At 35.3% G+C, this 15,363-nt stretch overlaps 1 protein-coding gene across 4 annotated transcripts in view; it reads right to left on the bottom strand.

Annotated features, from left to right (window-relative positions):
- EFCAB5 (EF-hand calcium binding domain 5) overlaps positions 1-15,363 on the bottom strand; it is a 1,692,224-nt gene that overhangs the window by 1,011,020 nt on the left and 665,841 nt on the right. For all 4 annotated transcript variants that reach the window (XM_044054470.1, XM_044054473.1, XM_044054471.1 and 1 more), the window contains one exon: positions 12,879-13,034. In XM_044054470.1, the coding sequence (XP_043910405.1) occupies positions 12,879-13,034 (156 nt within the window). The remainder of the gene's footprint in view (positions 1-12,878; positions 13,035-15,363) is intronic.

Here is a 15,363-nt window from a genome sequence, read left to right as displayed (position 1 = left end):
ATACTCTGTATTCTGCGAAAAGCAATTACTGGTGTTAAGACATTTTGTGAATACCCTTGGAACTGTGAAAAGACAAATGGGTAAAGAAGAAAAACTAAAAATGTGAATCAGAAGTAGAAAAGCCCTTGTGAATTGGATACGAGATGATAACCATTTTTGAGATCCAAAGTCACCAAAATGCACATAGGAGGTATACAAAGGAAAAAAAAAGGACTGAAGGGGGTGCATTCTGAATTCGGGAACTTTTATGAAGAGATTGAGGAAAGACAAGTCCAGTACAATTCTCCAGGCTCCTCCTTTTTGGGTAGTAGAAATACTCTTGAACAAAATTATTTTCCCTGCTAAGATTTTGGAAATGGTATGATGCCTTGAGATAATATAAGAGAAAGGATGACAGGGAAGAGATGGGTTTGACTTTCTGGGTGTACAGGAACTCCCAAGTTCAAATGTCACTTATATCCATTCTGTTAAATTTCCAGCACCCAGGGGTGAGGGACAGAAAAAGATAGCCCTGCATTTTTCTTGGACTATGATTGCACCTGAGCTACACCTCCTTTTTTCTTTGAATGACTCTGACACTGTTTCTTGTATTACTGTTTCATAGATTTCAGTTGGGATTGTTTAAACAACTATAAAATAAATAAAATGGTACAGCACATTGGAGAAACGTCCCAAGCCACACAATAAATCCAATGAATAAACTAATAAGGGAGAGGAATCGGTCCTGGGTCCTCTCCTGTTTGACATCTACTTCTCAGAAGTCCAGGCCAACATGGAGTGACTCTGGCTGACCAAATTCACAGATGGCTGCAAGCTGGGGGCCATTATTAGCTCCCCAAGTTATGCAGACATCCTACAGAAAGGCCTCACTGAGACTAATGACTGGTGTCAAAACCATGGCCTTAAGCTTAATGCCAAGAAAATGGGTAGTCATTCCCTCTGGGAAAAACTCAGTGCCCACTAATTACCACATCAATTGTAGCCCACTGAACACCGACATCGTTATAAGAGATCTGGGGACACAGGTTGACAGCAACCTCTTTCTCGACCACGACATTGCCACTGTGGTCAGAAAGTCCTTCTATGTGGCACATCTCATTACCAAGGTTTTTGCACCCAGGATGAAAGGGGTCATCATTTCTCTCTACTCTTCCCTCATTAGACCAATCATAGAGTATAATGCCCCATTTGGCATGTACCTCACTAGAGACCTACAACAGTACCTCACGAAGAGGATCCTAAGCCTTAAACATATGTCCCACACGGACAGACTCAAAAAAACTCCAGTTATTCTCTCTCTCATATTGTCTAAGAGGCGATCTCTGCTTGACTTGCAAAGCCATGTCTGACCCAGCTCTTTTAGAAATGCTACATCTAAAAAAAAATCCAAATCCCTCCGCAACACACGCTCCAGAGACGTCAACCTCATTACCACAATCAACAGAACATGCTGGTGGGACAGGTTCATAACCCAGAGACTACCCATGCTCTGGAATAGACTTCCCATACATGTCAAGCAGAGCACCGCACTAGCCCTCTTCAAGCAAAACCTTGATGAGTGGATGGGTAATAAAAAGCTACTCCAGGGATCAGTCCAGTGGCTCTACTTGATAGAGTTACTGTGAACTAGCAACGGGTGGTACAATGCCAGGGCAGTTCTATGTGCTAGGCTTTTAAAGGCTCCAGGACCATTAACCTAGTACACACCTATGAACCTATGAAAAGCAGAGTGAAAAGGATGAAACACAGCAGATAAACCATATGGAAGTTTTATATGGTAAGCGCTTTCGCACCCATTCAGAGATACTTCATCTGACCATTAAAATCCACACAGGAAATCATTAAATACTAGTGCATCACCCATTACATCATCTAATTAGCCAATTTAATACTCGCTAGCTAATTAAATCATTCCAAAAAACACTGCATATAAAGATAAAATATATATATATATATATATATATATATATATATATATATATATATATATATATAAAAGCAATCATAAAACATGAAACATAAAAAATAAAATCAAATATATAAGCACACATTTATTTAATTGGTTGTGCTTGTAAATAGGGTTTCAAAGGTATACTAGCATCAAGCCCAGGGGATTATCTGCATGAAGTCTTATAATCCATTTATTTTCACATTGTTCCAGTATATTATTAAGATCACCTAACTGTGGACCCTTAACAAGGGTATGGATCACTGAAAAACTAAAAGAATGATCAGACCCACTATCAATAATATGTTTCGCTAAAGCGCTTCTATTCCCATCCATTTTCTTAACAGCATTCAAATGTTCTTATATGATCCTTGAGTGGGCGAATAAGTTTTTCCATCATAGAATGATGGACATGAATTACAAAGGGCAAGATAAACCACATTGGAAGTACTACAAGTAGCATAAACATTAAAAATATAACACTCCCTAGTAACTGGATGACAGAAATTAGAAATATTCATAAGGGCATTACAAAAATTACAGCTACCACAAGGTATAGTTCCATTCTGATGCTCAGAATCAGCATTACTGTTATTAAAACACAAAAGACATTTTAAATTCTTTCTGTTCTTAAACTGAAAATTAGGTCTTTCACTCACTACATTTTTTATTTTCTCATCACAACAAATAAACCAGTTATGTTCAACTATCCTTCTAATAACATTATTACCTGTAGAATAATGTATATTTAAAGGTAAAGCCAAATCAGCACTTTTATTAATGTTTTAAACTGTCTGATTCAACCAAGAAATATATGGTTTCACTGCTGTATATCTTAAAGTTTTAACCTGTTATGTGACCCTATTGATCTCTATATGTCCATAACTACAATTTAATAAATCCTTTTGAAAATTCACCATATCATTCTTAAACCTCTCATCATTGTCATTTAATTGAGAAATACGCATTAATTTCCCCTTCATTATATTCTTATACACATGAGGGGGGTGCATACTTCATCTATGTAAGAGATTATTTCTTTTACACTGTTTAACATGTAGCCCTGTATTAAAATTTCCATCCATGTCCTTATAAACTTAAACATCCAGGAAATCCATCACGTTATTGAAATACTTATAAGTAAAAGTTAAAAAACTAGTACTTGTTTGTAAAAAAAAATCAATATATTCATCAAGAGAAGTAATGGATCCCATCCATAGAAAAAATATACTGTCCACAAATCTGTGATAAAAGCAGACATATTTACTGTATTCATAATGTTTAAGGGCTATATTATCTTCCCAATTTGCCTAACTATACTGGCGTAGCTATTGGGGCATGACGTGCCCATAGTTACACCTTTATTCTGAATATAGTAGCAGGAGTTAAACAGAAATATATTATTTTCGTGGATCATCTCCATTAACAAACACCTCAAGTCAATTTTCTTGATATCTAAAGAGCTATGAGACTTTAAATATGAACCAATAGCAGAAATCCCCAAATCATGGGGAATAACGGTGAATAAAGAATTCACGTCCATAGATACTAACAAACAACTAGAACGTTGGTTAGAACTCAGAGAACTAACACATTCATATAAATCACATAAAAACTTTTTTGTATTAAATAGGACATGTACAGGACATTTCAACACCACCTTCAAATTCTTTTCAACATATAGCGATAGTGGTCGAGTAACCCACTCCCTACCTGAGACTATATGTCTCATAGGTGGTCTATGAGGGTCTTTATGTAATTTAGGAAGACCATTCAGTACTGGAACTGTTGAATGTAGCACCAACAAATAATTAAATAAGTAACGACTAATAGCATTGCTTAATAAACACTCATTCAAGGTATTATAAACATTTTCACAAACTTTGTGAATATCATAAATATAAACAATTTTATATACTTGAACATCGCTTAACAATTCAGTCATAGCCTCTAAATACCACTTCCTGTCTAAAACTACAACAGCTTTCCCTTTATCAGCAGGTCTTATAGATATAGTGTCATTATGCTGAAGGTTATAACGTTCATTTGAATTTAAATTATTAAACATAGAAGCTTTGACATTAGAATCCGCTTTAATCAAAGTTAATGCTTCAGATACCTGTCATGCACAAACATTTAAAAAGGTTTCAACTGCCAGAGAAAGTGCAGGTGACCATAAACTAGGTTTCTTAAAAGGCAAAATTACATTGTCTATATAATTATTAAAAGCACTTTTAACCATAACATTTCGTGTGAACATGCATAAATCAATAATTGTTGAAGCAAAATCCGCTTGTGCAGTTGGAATAAATGACAAACCTTTTTCTAGAACTTTTATCTCATGTTCAGTCAATTCGTAGGAGGAAAGGTTAAAAACTACTGTCTCTGACATGGTTCCCACATCTTTTTGATATCTTTGTAGAGATTCTGGTCTTTTGAGGAAAGGTGTCACTTATGTAGTCGATTCCAAGACCTGCTCCACTGATTGAATTCCATTTTCCTTATCGAAAGAGGAGGGGATGAAAAAAAACTCTTTGTTATTGGTTACAACCCTCTCCTTCCGTCTCACTACTGGTGGATCAATGTTATGCGAAGACACCCCTTCTGTGACACTCGCATTTGTAGTAGGAACAGGATTAGAAACAGTCTTATGTACTTTCTTAGATGATGCAACCAGAAGCGAACTATCCTGAGTCACATTCTCACTTTCATGTTATTTATCACATGCTGATTCATATGAGGCCAAACAAACATGGAGCCAGTAGAGAAATCATTCAAATCTCTCTCTAGTTTGTGCCGCTTCTGCAGCTGTAGATGGTGTGCTAGCCAGGAAACAAGTGAAAAAATATCATTGGACTTATGTTTATAAATATTTGCCGGAAGTGCATCTCTTAGTTGAGCTTGTAATTTATTTATACTACTCAACAAGCTCTTCTCAGAAAGCAAAGAGTATTCTATTAGCAGTTTAAGATAATTAGCACTTGTTTCTAGATTTAACTGGTGCCATTTCTAAGTAAACTAGGGCAAGATTCAGCTTGAGAAGACATTTTTAGAATTCTCGGTTCTCTAAGCACCACCTTATAAGAAAGGAAGGCTTCAAAGTACATACGTTGCCACTGAGATTTCTTGTATTTAAACAGTTTCCAAAATCTTTAATCAAGGAGAAAACCAATTCAGAGTCATACTGAACCTGTTCAGGTTGTATACTGTTACATAAATCAGTTTCAAGAAGTGGGTTGCGATCAACACGTAGCAACTTCCCTATAACATCAGTATGTTAAAGCACCACACCCGAAGCATTAGGATTATAGTTCAACTCTAAGCTAAAGCCTTCTGCCATGTTCCAGGAAAGTACCAAAGAATATCCAAAAACAATAAAATAAATAAAATGGTACAGCACACTGGATAAACGTCCCAAGCCACACAATAAATCCAATAAATAAACTAATAAAAGCAGAGTAAATAGGACGAAACACAGCAACACGAATCATAGCAACTTTCCTATAACATCAGTACGTTAAAGCACCACACCCGAAGCATTAGGATTATAGTTCAACTCTATACTAAAGCCTACTGCCATGTTCCAGGAAAGTACCAAAGAATATCCAAAAACAATAAAATAAATAAAATGGTACAGCACACTGGATAAACGTCCCAAGCCACACAATAAATCCAATCAATAAACTAATAAAAGCAGAGTAAATAGGACGAAACACAGCAGATAAACCATTTGGAAGTTTTTATTTGGTAAGTGCTTTCGCACCCATTCAGAGGTACTTTATCAGACCATTAAAATCCACACAGGAAATCATTAAATACTAGTACATCACCCATTACATCATCTAATTAGCCAATTTAATATTCACTAGCTAATTAAATCATTCCAAAACACACTACATATAAAGATAAAAATAAAAATCTATACATTCATATATCTATAAAAGCAATCATAAAACATAAAAAATAAAATGAAATATATATATATATATATATATATATATATATATATATATATACACACACACACACACACACACACACACACACATTTATTTAATTGGTCGTGCTTGTAAATAGGGTTTCAAAGGTATACTAGCATTAAGCCCAGGGGCTTATCTGCATGAAGTCTTATAATCCATTTATTTTCACATTGTTCCAGTATATTAAGATCACCTAACCATGGACCCTTAACAAGGGTATGGATCACTGAAAAACTAAAAGAATGATCAGACCCACTATCAATAATATGTTTCGCTAAAGCATTTCCATCCCCATCCATTTTCTTAACAGCATTCAAATGTTCTTATATGATCCTTGAGTGGGCGAATAAGTTTTTCCATCATAGAATGATGGACATAAATTACAAAGGGCAAGATAAACTACATTGGAAGTACTACAAGTAGCATAAACATTAAAAATAAAACACTCCCTAGTAACTGGATGACAGAAATTAGAAATATTCATAAGGACATTACAAAAATTACAGCTACCACAAGGTATAGTTCCATTCTGATGCTTAGAATCAGCATTACTGTTATTAAAACACAAAAGACGTTTCAAATTCTTTCAGTCTTAAACTGAAAACTAGGTCTTTCACCCACTAAATTTTTTTTATTTTCTCATCAGAACAAAGAATAAACCAGTTCTGTTTAACTGTCCTAATAACATTAATATCTGTATAATGTATATTTAAAAGTAATGCCAAATCAGCACTTTTATTACTGTCTGAAACTTTCTGATTCAACCATGGTTTTGCTGCAGTATATCTTAAAGTTTTAACCTGTTCAGTGACCTTACTGATCTCTATATGTCCATAACTACAATTTAATAAATCCTTTTGAAAATTCACCATATCATTCTTAAATCTGTCATCACTGTCATTTAATCGAGAAATACGCATTAATTGCCCCTTCATTATATTCTTATACACATGAGGGGGGTGTATACTTCATCTATGTAACAGATTATTTCTTTCACACTGTTTAACATGTAGCCCTGCATTAAAATGTCCATTCATGTCCTTATATACTTTAACATCTAGGAAATCCATCACATTATTGGAATACTTATAAGTAACAGTTATACATTTCTGTTTAACTCCTGCTACTATATTCAGAATAAAGGCACATTGGGAAGAGAATATAGGGCTTAAACATTCTGAATACAGTAAATATGTCTTCTTTTATCACAGATTTGTGGACGATATATTTTTTCTATGGACAGGATCCATTACTGCTCTTGGTGAGGGTCTATATTAGAAGACCGAATGTTTAGGTGATTGAACACCTAAACATCGATCTTCTAATATCAAAAGCAAGAAACGGCGAATGGCCGATTTAACGAAGGGAAAGATTTCCCTTGGCCATTCGCCAGAGTTTGCTATTTCCCTACTGTTGAGCGATCTCGGAGTTGGTATATTTGGTTAGGGGGGGTGGGGGAGCACAGCCCCCCACGTTAGGGGGTGTGGGGGGCGAAGCCCCCTACTTAATTTAGATGTAAAGTGATGCTTTTTGTATTGTGGCCTAGGGATGTGTTTCCCTGGGACATTTGACATTGTGTGGTTCGATATTAGAAGAATGATGTTTAGGAGCTCGATCACCTAAACAGTCGGTTTTCTAATATAGACCCTCTTGGCGAATATTCTGATTTTTTTACAAACAAGTACTAGTTTAACTTTTACTTAGAAGTATCCCATTAACGTGATGGATTTCCTAGATGTTAAAGTTGATAAGGACATGAATGAAAATTTTAATACAGGACTACATCATAAACAGTGTAAAAGAAATAATCTCTTACATAGATGAAGTATGCACCCTGCTCAAGAATATAATGAAGGGGCAATTGATGCGTATTTCTTGATTAAGTGACAATGATAACGGGTTTAAGAATGATATGGTGAATTTTCAAAATGATTTATTAAACGTAGTTATGGACATATAGAGATCAATAGGGTCACTGAACAGGTTAAAACTAAGATATACGGCAGCAAAACCATATATTTCTTCTCGGTTGAATCAGACAGTTAAAACATTAATAAAAGTGCTGATTTGGCTTTACCTTTAAATATATATTATTCTGCAGATAATAATGTTATTAGAAGGATAGTGGAACAGAACTGGTTTATTTGTTGTGATGAGAAAATAAAAAATGTAGTGAGTGAAAGACCTAGTTTTCAGTTTAAGAACAGAAAGAATTTAAAATGTCTTTTGTGTTTTAATAACAGTAATGCGGATTCTGAGCATCAGAATGGAACTATACCTTGTGGTAGCTGTAATTTTTGTAATGTCCTTATGAATATTTCTAATTTCTGTCATCCAGTTACTAGGGAGTGTTTTATTTTTAATGTTTATGCTACTTGTAGTACTTCCAATGTGGTTTATCTTGCCCTTTGTAATTCAAGTCCATCATTCTATGTTTCTGTGTTGGAAAAACTATTCGCCCTCTCAAAGATCGTATAAGAGAACATTTGAATGCTGTTAAGAAAATGGATGGAGAAAGACGTCCTTTAGCAAAACATACTATTGATAGTGAGTCTAATCACTCTTTTAGTTTTTCAGTGATCCATACCCTTGTTAAGGGTCCATGGTTAGGTGATTTTAATAATATACTGGAACAATGTGAAACTAAATGGACTATAAGACTTCATGCAGATAAGCCCCCTGGGCTTAATGCTAGTATAACTTTGAAACCCTATTTACAAGCATGACCAATTAAATAAATGTGCGTGTGTGTGTGTGTATATATATATATATATATATATATATATATATATATATATATATATATATATATATACATATATTCGATTTTACTTTTTATGTTTTATGATTGCTTTTATATATATATATATATATATATATATATGAATATATATATATTTTTATTTTTATATGCAGTGTTTTTTGGAATGATTTAATTAGCTAGTGAATATTAAACTGGCTAATTAGATGATGTAATTAGTGATGCACTAGTATTTAATGATTTCCTGTTTGGATTTTAATGGTCTGATGAAGCACCTCTGAATCGGTGCGAAAGTGCTTACCAAATGAAAACTTCCATATGGTTTTATCTGCTGTGTTTCATCCTATTCACTCTGCTTTTGTTAGTTTATTTATTTTTTAAAGAACTTCCTATAAGAGTCCAGGAGTGGAGGGGTAGATCCTGTTGTACTTTGGTATAGGTGATTGATAAATCTGATTGACCCCGTGGATAAATTTCACACACTGATAATTTTTTTTCAAAATGCCAGCTGAAGAGGTACCAAATAATACCTCTTTGCCCAAGGAAGCATTAGTTAATCGCACCTTTACATTCTCCAGAAGATTTTGTAATCTAAGCCAAGCATACCTGCGCATCACTGACCCTTGTTGTAGCTGCTTGGCACATTGCATCAGCTGCACTGTATGAAGACTTTAAGGAACGTTTTGTTATTTGAGATGGAGAAGAAACCATGCTAAGTAAAATGGATTTTCCTGAGTAGAAGATAACTCAGCAATTGTTTTATTCATATTTGCAGAAGTTGCTAGCAGATAGCTGGAAATATAAGCTTGAGATTTGACAGTCCTAAAGACTAAGGTAGAAGATATATAGACTTTTACCCATACATATCCAAAGCCCTTCCATCTTTGTCTGAAGGTACAGGATAAGTAGCGGTGAATTGCTTAGCACTAGGTGTCCTTGGCTTACAGATGGATCAACTACAGGTTATGAAACAGGAATATGAGGGAAGGAGGTGCCTTTTATAGCCTATCAGGCTTTCTAGGTACAGGAAGTTGACTGTCTGGAGCAGGCAGCACTAGAAGTGTTCTGAGAGTACCAGCGACAGTGGGAGTGGTTATGGGTTTGGGTGGGTGTATTTACCTGAATATGTTCATAGTATCCTTTTTTTTTTTTTTTTTTTTTTTGAGTATCAGTGATTTTTTATTCTTCACAATGGAAGAAGTGCTTCATTTTACACATGATGTCTAAAAAGATATTTCCTCTATAGGAGAATCTGATGACAGATTTTCCTTATACTCTAACTGTAAAGGATCAGAAGAAGACATCTGTGGAGGAAAGTCTAGTCCAATCTCTTCTGCATCTGAATGGGAGTCACTGTGAGAAGGTGAAGGAGACCTTTTCCTTTTTGAATGAGAAGAGGCACGGAAAGCAGAATGTAAAGACTGAAAAGTTTTGAAAAGCTCTGGCAAAATTGTAATACTCTTCTTTGGACTCATTGGCAGACAGGGTCAAAGTAGGAAAGATACCTTTAGCTTTTACAATTTTCTTTCTAGGAGTGTCTAGTCACACACACAGTTAATTTCAATGTATGGAACTCCATCCAAGAAACTGATACTTTTTCCTTCACCAGCACTTTAAAGATATCTTCTGGCCATTCCAAGATCAAGATCACTATATATATTTGTGTATACACATTATACACATACACATTAACACACATACACACACACATATATATATATATATATATATATATATAAATAAATAAATAAACACACATATATGTATATATATATATATATATATATATATATATATATATATATAAACACACACATACATACACACACACACACACACACACACACACACACACACACACACACACACACACACACACACACACACACGTGTTTGCCTCCCACAGAAACATTATGTATGCAAAAAGAGTGTGCATAGATAATATAGATATAGGTGTGTGTGTGTGCATGCGTGCGTATATGAGATAGAACTCAGAGACTTCAAAATCTAGATAACAGTAAATATTTGTAAATCTTTCTTCTACAAGGTGTTACGTCTCGCAGCCTGAGAGCTGTCATATAAATCAGTATGGAGGAGTGGAAATGGTAATGGAGAGCTTTCCCTTCTTGCTCTACTAGAAAACACTTAACAGTATTTATATAAGTGTGCATAGTTGCTCAATCCGACACACTTTTGTATGTTGATTTTTTCCTGCATTTCACTTAGTACAGTATCTTTTACATTGTTGCTGTGGTCATTAAAGGACAGAAAGTTAAATTCAGCTTCCATGAGTTCAAGTAGACCCAGAAAGAGGAACATAAAAATGTCCATCCCACTCATCTCATTAGCAAAGCACCTGATAATATAGTTTGTTATTAAGCAAGAAAATATTGCCAAATTTGCATCCATACTGCAAAAATATGGTAGGAAGTCAAACTAATTTTAAAAGAGGCACTGAATAACAATAGAAAAAAAAAACACTAGACGCTGACACTAAGTAATCTCATGTAGTGTGCTGCTTTTTTAATCCACAGATAAACTAAATAGCTTTATTAGTCAGTTTTATGATTGGGTTGCATTGGAACTTTTACAAAGAAAACCTGGTCAGTGTTACGTATACTGACTTTGGTCATGCCTTTGACTCTTTCCATCACTGGAGCCTAACAAGCAAACTGAACAAACCTGGAATAGAAGAAAATTGGGCTAAATGCGGAAAGGGTGGCTTAATGATAGGAAGAAAATAGCTGTAGTTAGGAAGATCCTTTCAAAGTTAAGAGAAGTTGTCAGTAACATTTCAAAGGGTTCAGTCATGGATCCCATGCCCTTTGGCATCTTTGTATGATACATAATAGCTGGCTTTTAGAACAGGATTAACCTACTGCAGATAATGTTAAGATAAAGGCGACAGTGGAAGATGGAGAGCAAGTCTTCAAAGGGACTTGAGAAGATTGGCAGAGCTGACTGAGAATGGTATCTAAGGTCTAATGCAGGGAATTACAAAGTACTTTACTTAGTCAGTGATGATCCCATGTCCCTAAAAATCATAAACCACGAAAAAGACTCTGGTGTAATAATAAAAGCAGAAATGAAGTACCAGATACAACTGGAAAAAAAAAAAAACTGTAGCCAAGGCCAACAAAAAGCTGGCGTGTATCCTTAAAGGAAAAGAGTGATTATATTACCTCTCTATAGATTCCTGGTCAAGACCTAGCTGAAGGACTATGTCACTTTTCGTATGTATACAGGGATGAGGCTATTAAGCTAGGTGAGACTACAAAGAAAGGATACCAGATGAAGTCAATGGTTATAAGCAAAGGCTCCAGCAATTGTCTATTTTCAGCTGAAGATAGATACATGAAGGGGATACACAACATGATTGCACAAGACACTTAGGGTCCAGTGTGAAGGACAGAGGAGAGAACAAGATGCATACCTACTATACTATATTAAAGGTATAATGCTCAGCCTAGACATCAGGAAGTACTTTTTCCATGGGAAGAGTAGGAGAAAAATGGAACAGCTTACTTGAGGGAGTAATGGACTAAAAGATCACAGAGTTCTTCATAGATGGCTAGGATGGGTGGTGGGCTGAAACACTGCTCACAGGAGGGGCAACAGAAAGACAGCAACTACACAAATATGCAGACTACAAAGTCAAAACTGTCTTTCGGCCACCATACATGCATAATGTAGTATAACTGCAAAACATGGAACTCTTTATGGAATCTGTTTTCTTTTGTGCAAGTGTGTGAATCCTAGAATATGTCAGGGTTGCTTTATATATGCAGGTTCTGTAGGATTCTACATCAGAGCTACATCAGAATATAACCTGGCCATTTTATATCACTCTGGTCACCACAAATCTGCATTGAATTATTTATTTAATCATTACATCCTACCCAAAAACAGCTACAACAGTAACATCATCTTATTTGCTGCAACAGTCCATACCACTGTGGAAAGGCCTTACAAAGCTCATCTTTGAGAATCGGTGACCTGGGACATAATATTGTAAGGGGAAAACAGATAAACAATTCCAGACGGTTGCCATTAGAATAGAACAGAATATTAAAGACAGCAAAACACAAAATAAAAACATTTTATTTTTGAAACACTTCCTTTTATGGTCACACATTTTAAATGTAACCATCTATGCATGTGGAGCTTTGTTAAGAAACATTTACCTTACCTTTCCATGATCACATTTCTGAAACAGGTCTGAAAATAAATGCCTCTGTGCATTTCTCTTTGCTGCTTTGTGGCTAGCATCTGAGCAGTGAGTCAGGTGAAGTAAAAATATTTGAAAGAGTTCTGACGGGAAATTTCTGATGTAGGAGAAGATGTACTGCAGAGAGGAAACAGGTGTCATTTTGCAGAAGTTGCTGTTCATTTCCATATCTTTATCTTTTAATGCTCAAATGAAAGATATGTACTTACCATAATACTAGATCTCATAGGATGACAGGAGGTTACTAGGATAACAGTACCAGAGCCTTTTTCAGCCTAGCCATTCATGCCCCAATTTTCCTAATTATCAATGCCCATGAGCTAGAACAGCTTTGGTATATGCCTATCACTTAGGGCATTTCTGTTAACTGTTTCCATCCTTCAAAAAAATGCTAGACAGGAAACAGCTAGGATAAATACTCCACCAAGGTACAATAAAGTCATAAAAATCCACAAAGAAATGGTGAAGTAACCAAGGCACAGAATGTCCTAGTTTAAACACAGTCCAAGAATAAATAAAACGTAGGTAAAATCCAAGGTAAATTTATTCACTCAGGTAAGCGCTTTCATGATACCCATATCACTTCTTCAGACCTTCAAACAAACACTTCCTAATTAACTCTATTTAAACAGTATTCAAATCAAACCAATTAATGCTTGAAGTAATTAGCACTTAAAGTAAAACCAGTCATTCTGCAATATGTACAAAGTCATACTGGAAAAACATTTCAAGTATAGATACGTAATAAACATTGCAACATAAAATACATTAGTTAAAAACAATTAAAATATATATTTAATATGTTTCTCTGTCTTTCATTAAAATAATTTAATTTCATTTGAACAACCTCCTAGTCTTCAAAACTGGTTTTAAGGGTATTCTATCATTAAGGCCCTTTCCTCTATTAACTCTTACTCTGATAATCCACCTAGTTTCAGAGGTCTCTGTATGGTTCCTTATATCACCACCTCTCTCATTAGGAATAATTCTCTCAATAACTGAGAACTATGTGGATTATGAGAATGAGACTATATAAATAAGGAGGAGAGGTGAGCAAACACACGCATTTGTAACTTTTACTTATTTACACAATTCTTGTCAACTTTCAGTCAATATGTTTACAGCTTGTATGCACTCAGGTTATTGGGTTTCATGCAAAATGTATGAGCTATTGTATTTAGGACTTTTACATTTGAGCTACATTGTAGATCACATTTACAAGAGTCAACAGCCATGAGGCATGGGCTTTTGGTTAGTTGTAAAACCATACAGATGTCCTTGTCCATATACCATTTTCAACTATACTCCAGGCCAAAGACAGTGCAATACATAGAATATTTACATATTAACTGTTTCAGAGAAGACGAACTGCTAAATGTAACAACTGCAAAAATAGATTAATAAATAATATAGTATAGTAAATGATGTAATAAATATAATAAATATACACAGTTGTACAATAATATCATAAAAAAATAAGCTATAGAGAGAATAACATCTGCAATTTGTGATTTCAGTAACAGTCTAATAGGGCTCTTCTAAAGTGAATAAAAAAGGGAAATTTTCTGAGATTGTGGCACAGAAAATTCCAAACACTGTGGCAGGCTTGCAAAAACCTCTATCAATGGTGGATTGGACAGAAGGAAGCCTTCGTAAATTGAAAGCTCCTGAGTCATGTTAAGTCATGGTGATCAGGATGCATCTTCCACGGAGCAGTGAGGTTGTTCACTGATCTGCAAGGGGCAATCCAGTGTTTGCAGAGACCTGTGAACCTGAGATCAGGGCCAGTTGAGGAGGATGATTTAGGACTGCAGGAACAAGGTGAAGAATTCTGTGGAAAATGGAGAGATGAAGTGCCCAGAAGTTTCAGGAAATAAAAATTTATAGCTGACATGAAAATACCACAAGAGAATAGATCTAGAGTGAGACAGAAAACAGGTTTAAATGAATAAACAGATCCAAAAGATTCAGCCTTTCATAGCTAGGGGTATAAGTGGAACTGAATCACATGAATGGGAGGACGTAGCACACACGCACTAATAATTATAGAAGTTAGGGAGTTAACAGTTACAAGACTGTGACTAAACGTCATGGAGACAATGACAGCTTAAACCTCCAATGAGGGGAGAGAAGGATGGGGCAGTAGGAAAAGAACAGAAGACGCATGTGATGTTAAGATGTGATAGTGTAATCAGGAATATCAGAAGACTCAAAAAAGTGAAGGCAGGGGAATTTAAAACTTAAAACTTTAAAAAACAAGCAGAGTTACAGAGGAAATGATGGCACAAGAGGGGAATAAGACAATAACAAGGAAGGTAAACAAGAAAGAAGAAAACAACACATAGTAAGGTCAAAAGGAGAAAGGATTGGATACTTAGGGTCACAAACACGGAGTCTAATAAATTTGAGACTTGGAGCTAAAAGGTCAGCAAGTGTTGTTAGTCAC

Source organism: Protopterus annectens, chromosome 13.part0 (assembly GCF_019279795.1).
Source record: "Protopterus annectens isolate FY-2018-M chromosome 13.part0, PAN1.0, whole genome shotgun sequence".
Taxonomy (NCBI): domain Eukaryota; kingdom Metazoa; phylum Chordata; order Ceratodontiformes; family Protopteridae; genus Protopterus; species Protopterus annectens.
The sequence above is the reverse complement of the archived record's forward strand: the minus strand, read 5'-3'. Positions and strand labels throughout refer to the sequence as shown.